At 36.3% G+C, this 11,813-nt stretch overlaps 1 protein-coding gene across 2 annotated transcripts; it reads left to right on the top strand.

Annotated features, from left to right (window-relative positions):
- Positions 1-4,923: 4,923 nt before the first annotated feature.
- LOC141677322 (protein DETOXIFICATION 40-like) lies at positions 4,924-11,297 on the top strand. Of its 2 annotated transcripts, XM_074483200.1 has the most exons (8): positions 4,924-5,380; positions 6,027-6,661; positions 7,543-7,599; positions 7,703-7,941; positions 8,033-8,151; positions 8,347-8,433; positions 8,881-8,950; positions 11,194-11,297. In XM_074483200.1, exons 1-7 carry the CDS (start codon positions 5,045-5,047, stop codon positions 8,944-8,946), a joined length of 1,539 nt encoding a protein of 512 aa, XP_074339301.1. In that variant the 5' UTR covers positions 4,924-5,044; the 3' UTR covers positions 8,947-8,950; positions 11,194-11,297. The 2 variants fall into 2 exon arrangements, with proteins under 2 accessions (XP_074339301.1, XP_074339300.1); XM_074483199.1 differs by lacking the exon at positions 11,194-11,297 and having other exon boundaries at positions 8,881-9,148.
- The last annotated feature ends 516 nt before the right edge of the window (positions 11,298-11,813 follow it).

Here is an 11,813-nt window from a genome sequence, read left to right as displayed (position 1 = left end):
TCAACAAATTCCCTCTCAACCATCTGAAGCTGCTGAATCAAAGAAGAAGATTGAAGAACAGAAGAAATCCCCAAGGAAGAAAGAATTGGCTAGAAGAACAAAAAGGAAACTGGATGTTGTTGACAAGGAATTGGAAGATCAATTTCCTAAGGAATCCACATCAGCTACAACTCAAGCATCAAAGCCCTCTATGGTATTTGAAGACATAAGGGTGGTCGATCCCTACAGGAACATACATGGTGAACCTATTGTGCCAAAGGATGAGCCAATAGAGTGGGATAATATACCAATTCCTGACTTCAACTTACCAATCCTTAGCAAGCCAAAAAGGACAAAGTCAAGGGCAGTCAAGAAAGTGAAGCTGTCAACTCTCAAATCCAAATCAGTAGTTAAAGCTCAACCCAAGGTCAACAGGGGAGACTACTTGTACTTGTGTGACATCAAAGAATTTTCAGATCTAAACCTTTATCTGGATGAACTGGATGAAGTAAGGGCAATTGATGCATACAGAAACCTACCTGAAAGGTTGGTGTTCAAGTACAAAGGAGGAAGGGAGATTCAGTGGCCACTTCACAGGATTCTTCAAGAAAGCCAAGCTATGCTGATTAAAGTCTATTCATCCTTCAAGAAAAACTTTGGGTTCAATGTAACTGCAAGAAGACTAGTATTGAAGAAGATTGAAGAGCTGAGGAGTGTTAGAGCTAAAGATGCACTCCCAAAGACTCTAATCATCCCATACACAGGGAGAAGAGTGCATCTAAGGCCCTACTGGCTGATGGAATTCATGGATGACAAGGGTGTGAGAAGATTCTTCAGATTAGAAGACCAATTGAGTATCTCTAGCAATGAGACTCTCTTGGAAATGCAAGAAAAGTTAGATCTCTCAGAATCTGATGAACTAGAATTCCACTGGCAGCTCCAAAATCAAATTGAAGAAAATAACAGAAAGCTTGGAAGAAGATCCAGACCTTCATGGAACTAGAAAAATCTGCTCAGGCTAGAGGAGCATCTTGAATTGACTGTGAGTCAAACCTTGCACATTTTAATTAATTGAAGCACTTTCAGTTTATCTACTTATCTTTAAAGATATATGTTAAGGATGTTTTGTTATCATCAAGTATCTCTTAATTTATGGCTACAATTCCAGTAGACATAAACTGGGGGAGATTGTTGTGCATATGTTGTGTACTTGATGATTTCATAAACAAAACATCTAAGTAGATTTTACTTAGTGAAATTATGTAGCACTCGACGGATAAGAATTATAGTCCCGACGGATAACTCATTATAGTCCCGACGGATGATTAATTTAATATCCATCGAGTGAGTAGCTTATGTAATAATAAGTTTGTAGCACAATTATGTATGCACCTTTGTATATGTAGTAGCATATAAGTCATGTTGACTTTAACTAGATATGCAGAATAGGTTGATTAATTGTACATAATTGATGTCTTGTAATTCTGCATAAGTGATATAGAGTCAAGTGCCAAAATAGCTACCGATGGATGATTAACAAAGCCATCGACGGATGATCAAATAACTATCAACGGATGTTCAATATAGCAGTCGACGGATGATTGATCAAATCATTAACGGATGTTCTGAAAGTCGACGGATGATCATATGAAGAATTCAAACAGCAGTTGAACAGTGAAAGCTGACACACAGTCGTCGAGATGTATACAAACACATTGTGAAAGCTCATTAACTGGGTAATAGAGGACGAAAAGCAGTAAAGCTTAAGACTGTTAGATTTTATATTTGTTCAGTCTTTTTTTGACTTTGTAATCTTGATATTATATAAACCAAGAGAGTAGCAAATAGAAAAATAACTGAGATAGCTGAAAAATACAAAAACAGAGAAATCTTTGTAAGCAGAATCTTTAGCATTTCCTGTATTCTCAGTAGTTCCATTTGTAAGCAGTTGTGAGCATTTCTGCACACAGAGTCCTCTCGATATATTATATATATCTCTGGTGGAATTGTTTAAATCCACCAGAAAGTTTTTAAAGACTCTTGTTTTTAATTACTTATGTTTTGATTCAATTAAGTTTATATTCCGTATTGTGCTAATCAAAACAAATATATCTATAATCGAGTTGAACATTTTTATTTCAAGAAAAAGGTTCAAGAATTTCATTCAACCCCCCTTCTGTAATTCTTGCTACATTATTAAGGGACTAACACAGCTGCAACTCTATCAAACTCGCCTCTATAATGTGGCAACCTATGATGAGGTGCCAATCTACTATCACGGCTACCACCACCCCGTTTCCTCTTAACAACAATATCATCCCCACTAACATCCTCATCCTTAGCATCATCAAGAACATCATCAGCTTGCCCCTTACATTTCCCTCCCTTTCCCCTACCCTTACCCCTAACCTCCTTCACCTCCGACCCATTCTTCCCCTAACCTCCTTTCCCTTCACCTGCTTCCCTTTCACCTTCTTCACCTCCTTCCCATTTTTCCCCTTTTTCCCCTTAGGCTCCTCCTTCGCCTCCTCCTCCACCTCCTCCTCCTGAACAACCACCTCATCAACCGGCCTAGCCCAGAAGTCAGCAACTGGATATTAATCCTTGGTAGGATCAGGAAGAGGTCTCACAATCAAGAATCGTTCAGATGCCCACAACTATAACAACCACATACAATATGCAATCCTCTTCACCCCCTTCTATGCTGCATGCTTCAGCCCCCTGTATAAATATGAAAGAACCCTAGGACCATGTATGCACACCCCTAAGAAAGCAGAGGTGTCTAATGTACCTCAGGTGCACCACATTTCTACTACTTGTAGGAAACTGAACAGAACCAACAACCATGAGCAAGTATGCATGTGTGTGGATAGCAATCCTCCTCGGATCAGGACCCGGATCAGCCCTCCCATATCTCTGCTACAACCATGTATACTTTATGCCGGCTTTGGCGAATGCCACCTTCACCTCCGCTTCATCCAGTGGCTCAAACTAATGCCTCGCAAAGTACCCCACGCTACTCTCAAGACCGTCGCCAACTATTGGACGTTCAGCAATCGGTAAACCCAAAATATAGGCAACATCCTCCAGAGTACTGTCATTTCCCCTATCTCATGAAGAAGGTGTTGGTCTCGGGATGCCACCTCTTCACAAATGTCGTGACAAGCCTCGCATCATTCTGCAACACCACACCCGGATTTGCAAACACACCAAAATCAATGCTATGCAACAAGTTCTTCTGAGCATCAGACAAAACCGAACTACGCATGTTTCTGTTCCCACAATATAACTCCAAAGGACCCCGCTCATTTCCCTCCCAAATATCCGAACTCACATGATACTCGTTATTAAAGATAACTGTATGACTAACTGGACCCAGCAATATGTTATCCATCCTAAAATAATAAACATACAATTCAACATTAGCCCCACATCTAATCCACAATAATGTACTTCAATTGTAATATGAAAATTTCAAAAAAAATGCGTAAAAACATATAACCTATGTAACGAAAATATGCAATGTATAATCCACTTCGAATTAAACAAATTTTATAAAATAAAATTCGAATTCAACAACCTATTTATTCACTAATTCGAATAAAACAATCGCAAAATTCAATTTACACAACCCGTTCATAATCTCTTAATTTCGCATATAATTCGTACAATTCGAACATAAAATCACACAATTCGTACACAAATTCGAATGTAATCAAGGCATACACAAATCGCAATCAAATTCAATTTCTATAAATCAGTTTGCAAAATCAATCCTAATTTTCACCAAAATAATTACCATAATCGATTACATACGGGCAGTTTACAAATCAAATGAACGAAATCCTAGCAATCATCAAACGAAATCAAATCCCAATTCTACTCAACCAAATCGAGTAGATTTGGAAACCCTAACCCTCAAAACCCGAATCGAACCATCGTTAAGACATTACGGATAAATTGAGAACCAAAAATCTAACTTTTGTAGAAACATAAGTTAAATGGATGAACATTGGTAGGATTCGCCTTAAAATCGCCAAGAAATCGTATGTGGAATGAGTTTGTGTTTGTATGTATAACTGTAAGTAGAGAACAAGTTAAAAATTGGGTTTAATTTATTCTTCAGGCATTCCGCGAATAATAAGCGCGGACTAGTTTTAAGGGCATTTTTGTCATTACCCATTCCACGTATATTAAAGGCGGAAAGGCATACCAAAGAACTCTTTCCGCGTCTATTATACGCGGAACGGTTAATTTTTTTAAATCTGTGCCGTTGTGTGTTGGATAAACGTTCCCTCAGAAACCATGACCCATATTTTTTCAGTTTATAAAACACATCTAATCTATTATCTATTCACGAATATTTTCATTTGAAAGGCTGTAAATGAAATGAGTCATTATCCCATTACGAAAGATCAAGAGTTTAAATCCCGACATGTGTGTAATTAATTAATAAAAAAGAGAAAAAGGTCAATCGCACTCAAAACCAATTTTAGTAGTTAATTACCAAATAATAATAAACCTCTTTCTTGGAACATATTCATACATTTTTATATTTGGTGATACATTTTTATTATTTTGAATTATTGGGCCATTTTCATTAATCTCAAAAAATCTAGCGGTAAAAGAATATAAAATTTGTTTTTTATTGACTTGTGTCTCCTGTGTATCTTAATAAATCCCCCGTCTAAATATAATTAAATTAAATCAATAATGCTAAACTGACCGTTGGTTCTCTAAAATTAGTGTCACATATTCTAAAATAACTTCACTTGTGATACAGAATGAAATCAACATTTCTCTAAAATTAGTGTAACATACTCCGTAATAACGTCATTTGTGACACATAATGATACAAACTAACCAGCCCACCAACCTGTCTTTTCAGTTAATAATCATAATTCAAGTCCAAAAACAGAAGATAGACTAGTATAAGTAAACAATGATACACAGATCTCTTTTGTGCGTCTCTTGTGAGCTAAGAGCACAAAACTTATCTCATCCTCCTCAATATTCCTACCCAAGATTACCCATAACTCTGGTGAAAAATCATTAGCAGAATCTAATGGAAAATCATGAAAGCATTTCGTATCAACAACTACTAGAGCAAAATATGTCAGCTAGATCATCGGTGTCGGAAAAATACGATGACGAAGCTAGTTCTGAGCTCGAAAATATTTTATCGAACATGAATGTAACGACATGGCAGCGTTATCAATCGGCAACATGGATTGAAATGAAGTTGTTGACGTATCTTGCAGCTCCGGCGGTTGCGGTTTACATGATAAACTATCTCATGTCTATGTCTACGCAAATATTTTGCGGTCACCTTGGAAATCTTGAGCTTGCTGCAGCTTCTCTTGGTAACACTGGCATACAAGTTTTTGCTTACGGACTCATGGTAAGTACTGCTTCTTCCTTGGATATATGTTGTACACAGTACACAGGTCGTATTCGCAATCCGAAAATCTCAGCAAAACTATAATATTTCGAATAAATAGTTCTAACTTAAATCATAGCGCGTCCGTTATCTCTCAAGTTTCGATTACAATCTATACTTGTTTTTTCAAAGTTGTGGCTGCCAAGGAAACGGCCGAGCGATAATGTCAGTTGTCAAATATGACCCGGCTCTCGACCACTATACTCATCCTTTGTTGGTTAATTAAAGCCTAACTCCTAGTACCAACAAGTGTCAAAATTTGGTTGAATCTTGAATGTGTGGAAGCTGTTAGATTAAGGTGGAGAGATTGATATGAAGGTAGGTCATTTTCATGATAAATGGGCGAGCTGCGTAGCCACTTGCCTTAGTGTAGGTGAGTTTCATAAATAATTCAAATATTTTATATTGGAAGGTCCATATTTATAATAGGAAAATTATTTATGATTGAAGCCTGAAGTTGATTGACAGTTCAATTTTGTCTCTATGGATGAGTTACCTTTAACTAAAATACAAAATTTATTAGTTATTTATTTGGTTGATTATTTAGCAGAATATCCATGATTTGTTTCTTGATTAATATATACATTAAATAAATATCTACATGCAGTTGGGGATGGGAAGTGCAGTAGAAACACTATGTGGACAAGCATATGGTGCAAGTAAATTTGAACTTTTAGGCATTTATCTTCAAAGATCAGCTGTTCTCCTCACTGCAACCGGTGTACTTCTTAGTTTTGCCTACATTTTCTCCAAACCTCTCCTCATAGTGCTCGGAGAATCGGCCGATATTTCAGCTGCAGCTGCATTATTCGTATACGGTCTCATTCCTCAAATTTTCGCCTACGCCTTAAATTTCCCAATTCAAAAATTTCTACAAGCCCAAAGTATAGTTGCACCAAGTGCATACATTTCAACTGTCACACTAGTTTTACATCTTATTATAAGCTACTTTGCGGTGTACAAAATTGGACTAGGGTTACTAGGCGCATCACTGACATTGAGTTTATCATGGTGGATAATTGTGGTGGCACAATTTGTGTACATAGTGAAAAGTGAGAGATGTAAACATACTTGGACCGGATTTAGCTTGACAGGAGCCTTTTCCGGGCTTCCGGCATTTTTTCGATTGTCGGCAGCCTCGGCGGTGATGTTGTGCCTGGAGACATGGTATTTTCAGATTCTGGTTTTGTTAGCTGGATTGCTGGAGAACCCAGAATTAGCATTGGACTCTCTATCAGTTTGGTAGGTTTACTAACTTGTCTACCTCCTTTTTGCTTAAATATTAAACTACACGTTTCACTTGTCCGTAACATTGAATTGTAATTGAAGAAACAAACAAAACTTGAGCAACTATTGGCCTGAATGCTGTCCCTTTAATTTCATACAAAACAAAAAATAAAAATGCTCTTAATTACGTGAAGCTCCAAAATACATATAAAAAAGAAGTGATTCGTGTCAGATAAACATAGTAATTTTTGTTGTATAGTAGGGACAAACTCTGTCGATGCATATAAAAATCCGTCAATTAGTACATTATTATTCCATACAATAATTAGTGACTGCTAGTAGCTACTTGTGTGTACAATAATTGAAGAATTGAAGAGTCTATTTCTTCTTTTTGACTTCTAACAATAATTTTGTGTTTCTTAACAATTCTAGTCCCATATATCGTGTTTTGAAAATGATACCGGTATTTGTAGTTATCTGGCTTGTTTCATGTCATTTTTTATGGTTGATGTGTTCTAATTTTCAAGTAAAGCACGCCAAATTATCATTTGCTTCCTCCGCGTTTTATAGTTGATTCTTTGATTTTTTACGCATATTATATTTTGACCATAAAGCTAATTTATTTATTTTTTTGAATGAAAATATACATTCAAGTTTTGATTCAAAAAAATTAACATTTCTAATTATATGATCATAATATCTTAAAATATGTGCCAAAATAAAAGCGTCAAATATTTATAAAAAAAACAAAGAAAGTCCCCTCGGTATTTACGAAAAATACTAAGGCCAAGCAATCCCTAATAAATAAAGAGGATAAAGAGTATAAGATATAAATAATAAGAGGATTTTATGTAAAAGATATATTATTAATTTATTTGTCCACAATATAATGGCAGCATGACAATTTCTGGATGGGTATTCATGATTTCAGTTGGGTTTAATGCTGCAGCAAGGCAAGTTATCAATTATCATCATCATCTTCTATATTATTATATGTATTCGTCATTCTTATACCTTGTGCTCCATATTCAAATATATAATATATGCTGCATGCAGTGTGCGAGTTGGCAATGAGCTGGGAGCAGGGCACCCGAAATCAGCTGCATTTTCTGTAGTAATTGTAAATACAGTGTCCTTCATCATCTCTGTACTCGCCTCAATTATTGTGCTTTTACTACGTGATGTTATTAGCTACGCTTTTACAGACGGCGAAGCCGTTGCTGAAGCTGTCTCAGATCTTTGCCCCTTGCTCGCCCTTACCCTCCTCCTCAATGGTGTTCAACCAGTCTTATCCGGTAAGTCTTATTTATAAATATATACGTGGCGGAATCAGGATTCTAAAACAACTCGGATTTCAGCCTTGTTTACATTTGTGTGTGCATGAAGGTGTGGCGGTTGGATGCGGATGGCAAAGTTTCGTAGCATATGTGAACGTAGGATGTTACTATGTTGTGGGAATCCCACTTGGTGCAGTTCTTGGATTTTACTTTAATTATGGTGCTAAGGTACGAATTATTACTAATAATTATGTTTATAACCAATCAAGTACCTATTCTCGGTTCATCGGTTTTTCTTTTCTTTTTCAACGGATGAATTGGCTGCAATCAAAATCGACCAATTTTAATTAATTACGTTTCTTGGGGTCTCGTCTTACGTTTCTTGTAGTAGTAATTGTAGTGCATTTGTTTCTTATAATTCAGGGAATATGGTTAGGAATGATTGGTGGCACTGTAATGCAAACATTCATTTTGTTATGGGTTACATTTCGAACAGATTGGAACAAAGAGGTATGTAAACCTCTTTATTATTTTTTTTTGGCAAATATGATTTGTTCTATGTAAACAACCTATTTCTAGTCTAACTTGCTACAATTTAAACATCATATCCAACAACAAACATTTAGCTAATAGATTATTTATAAAAATCTAATTTTTGTGATTGTTTTCACTTTTTAAGGCTCAAATTAGTGCCGGAGTCTGGATTTAAAAAAAAACAGACATTAACTACAATGAGAAAAATGACTCATAATTTTAATTTTTCAACGGAAGCCGATCTACGGTCAATTTACATTATAGCATACTCTTTCGCAGTTTTAAAATATGATTTTTGATATAAATACATTATAAGCACCTATATATTATATCGGTTGACTCAAATAAGTAAAAGTCTTTTGATACAAATGAGGTGAAGATTTTTTTGGTCAGAAAAGGAAGTGAGATTGTGAATATTTACAGGTGATTGAAGCTAAGAAGAGGTTGGATAACTGGGATACCAAGAAACAACCGCTTCTTGTGGAGTGAGCACGTCTAGCGCAGCAGCAGGCCTATAATTCTTAAGGCCCATGATCAGCAACGACTTGGGCTGTGATCCAGGAATCATTTAGTTTAATATTTCCCCCTTGTTTTTTGTCAAGGTTTTTATGTTCTCTCCATTTTAAAGAGAGGGGTGATCAAAATTGAGAAAGCAGCACGACAAATGTTTAATTAATTTATTATTATAATACCTAATAATTGTAATAATAGCTTAACAAAGAAAATTTAATACCTAATTAATAATCCACCCAACTCGACTATTACAAACCATCCAAATCGAAATTTACGATTTTGTAATATCCTGGGTTACATTTTTATTTTATTGAAAATCAAAAAATAATGATTATTTTTGATTTTTTTTACTAGCCGATATGACCGTACTGTTAAATCGATTAGCAGGTCATCATTTATAACCAAATCACCCGTATACAAAATATTGAAAATTTCGTTAATAGTCCTGTTGCCTGTAGTTTGCTCACTCAATTCCTAAATGTTGGATTCAATCACCTTGATAATATTCGTCAGATATAATATTAAAATTTATTATATAGAGTAGTCTAAGATTCGAATTTATAATTGTTGAAAGTTTCATAAAAAGGTTCGCAAGGGTTGGCTCAGTTGGTTAAAAAAGGGATAACTATACTCTTGGTCACAAGTTCGAATCTCACGGGAGGAGAATTTATGATTATACCTCCCGAGTCAGAGTCTATCGCTTAAATGCACTTTAACTTGGTTCACGTGCTTTGCAGGCTATTGCGTGCTGCGGGTTACATATGATAAAAAAAAGCTTTGCAGGCTATTGTGTGTTGCGGATTACCTACGATACAAAAAAAATTCATAAAAAGAGCATGGATATAAGTCACTATCTTCATCATTTTCAAGATTGTCCTCCCAATAATAGCATTATATGGGCAAGGTTAATAAACGAATTTTAACGCAACTACTTTTATTGTCGTGCGAGACTACAAAGATGACGGACATCTTTATGAGGTCTATTCTGCTGATTGAATCTCATGTAAAACCATGGAGATGTCCTGTTGTTCGGGATATGTCTTTATCACGAAATCCCATTTTCATTTAGACGTCATAAATGAGCAATTAACTGCGCTCCAATTCTTCACGAGCACCCGGTAGATGTCATTGGTTCTAGTTTTGACTTTCACCACAAAGGCGTCAGAGTGAGGGTGATGAACCCATCTAGCGTCCTCTCTAGTGAATAAGATATTAGTATCTTCCCCTTCAAAATATCGGGGGGGGGGGGGGGGCGTTCTTTCAAGTGATAGACATTAATGAAGGGGAGACATTTAGCCTCGTAATCCAAAATGACACGAATACTGGCCTCCTTAATCCCCTTTGCATGAGGCTCATCATTTTTGTCATTTTGAGGGGGCACTTTGTGATAGACGACTCCTTCAATTTTATGTCTTTTTACCTTTTGCACAACACATTTCGTGAGCTTCCCTTTACAAATGAGCTCTTCAATTTGATCATTTAGTTGTTGACAATCCACTGTTTCATGCCCAGCTCATGAAACACAGAGTGGCCTAAAGGAGTAGACTTCTTGAAGAGGCTCTTGTAGCTTATCGTGTAGCTATGTTCCATGGAGGCCACCAAAGGAGTATAGCTGAAATCTCACTTATCTCGCTCTTGGGATCATTGAAAGGAACGCTCCTAGGGGTACAATCTTGTTTAGGGCTCGGTGATCGATCTCGTTCACCTCCTTTATATTTAGCGCCCCCTTTCTTAATCCTTGCATTAGATGAACATGAGCGTAAAATAGAGACCCCTTCATGTCATTTTTGGTGATCAGGAGATCTCAAGCATCCTATCAAGAAGGATAGGAGACAACGTCTCTAATAAAAGCCCTTTGAGGAGTTATATCAATAAAGAACCTGCTTCAAAAGCCTGTGAAACTGCTATTGTGATTAAATCGAAAAAGACGCCTTTCGGGGCATCTGAGAATGATATCCAAGTGATAGACATTAATGAAGGGGAGACCTTTAGCCTCGTAATCCAAAATGACACGAATACTGACCTCCCTAATCCCCTTTACATGAGGCTCATCATTTTTGTCATTTTGAGGGGGCACTTTGCGATAGCCGACTCCTTCAATTTTATGTCTTTTTATTTTTTGCACAACACATTTCGTGAGCTTCCCTTTACAAATGAGCTCTTCAATTTGATACCAAGAAACAACCGCTTCTGGTGGAGTGAGCACGTCTAGCGCAGCAGCAGGCCTACAATTCTTAAGGCCCATGATCAACAACGACTTGGGCTGTGATCCAAAAATCATAGAGTTTAATATTTCCCCCTTGTTTTTTGTCAAGATTTTTATATTCTCTCCATTTTAAAGAGAGGGGTGATCAAAATTGAGAAAGCAGCACGACAAATGTTTAATTAAGTTATTATAATACCTAATAACTGTAATAATAGCTTAACAAAGAAAATTTAATTAATAATTAAAGGAGTAGAATTCTTGAAGAGGCTCTTGTCGCTTATGTGTAGCTATGTTCCATGGAGGCCATCAAAGGAGTATAGCTAAAATCTCACATATCTCGCTCTTTGGATCACTGAAAGGAACGCTCCTAGGGGTATAATCTTGTTTAGGGCTCGATGATCGATCCCGTTCACCTCATTTGTTTTTAGCGCCCCTTTTCTTAATCCTTGCATTAATTTCGCTTGCCACTTAAATGCTCTACATTTAAGTCGATTTTGTCTTCTAACTTTAGTCGGTCAGATTTAGAACGTTAAAAAAAGATTCTGTTTTTTGTATTATATTATTAAATTTGATTTTTTAGACTTTAGTTTTGAAATAACTGTATTAACCTAACTAGGAAATTATCTACATTTAGGCT

Source organism: Apium graveolens, chromosome 8 (assembly GCF_009905375.1).
Source record: "Apium graveolens cultivar Ventura chromosome 8, ASM990537v1, whole genome shotgun sequence".
Classification (NCBI taxonomy): Eukaryota; Viridiplantae; Streptophyta; class Magnoliopsida; order Apiales; family Apiaceae; genus Apium; species Apium graveolens.
Note: the sequence above shows the minus strand (reverse complement) of the source record. Positions and strands in the feature narration are given on the sequence as shown.

Excerpts from the sequence above, each read along its gene's own strand:
- LOC141677322 (XM_074483200.1), top strand. The coding sequence starts at position 5,045 with ATGGAAAATCATGAAAGCATTTCGTATCAACAACTACTAGAGCAAAAT. Across the intron at positions 5,381-6,026 it reads TTTTTGCTTACGGACTCATG|TTGGGGATGGGAAGTGCAGT; the intron begins GTAAGTACTGCT and ends ATCTACATGCAG. Across the intron at positions 6,662-7,542 it reads TTGGACTCTCTATCAGTTTG|CATGACAATTTCTGGATGGG; the intron begins GTAGGTTTACTA and ends ATATAATGGCAG.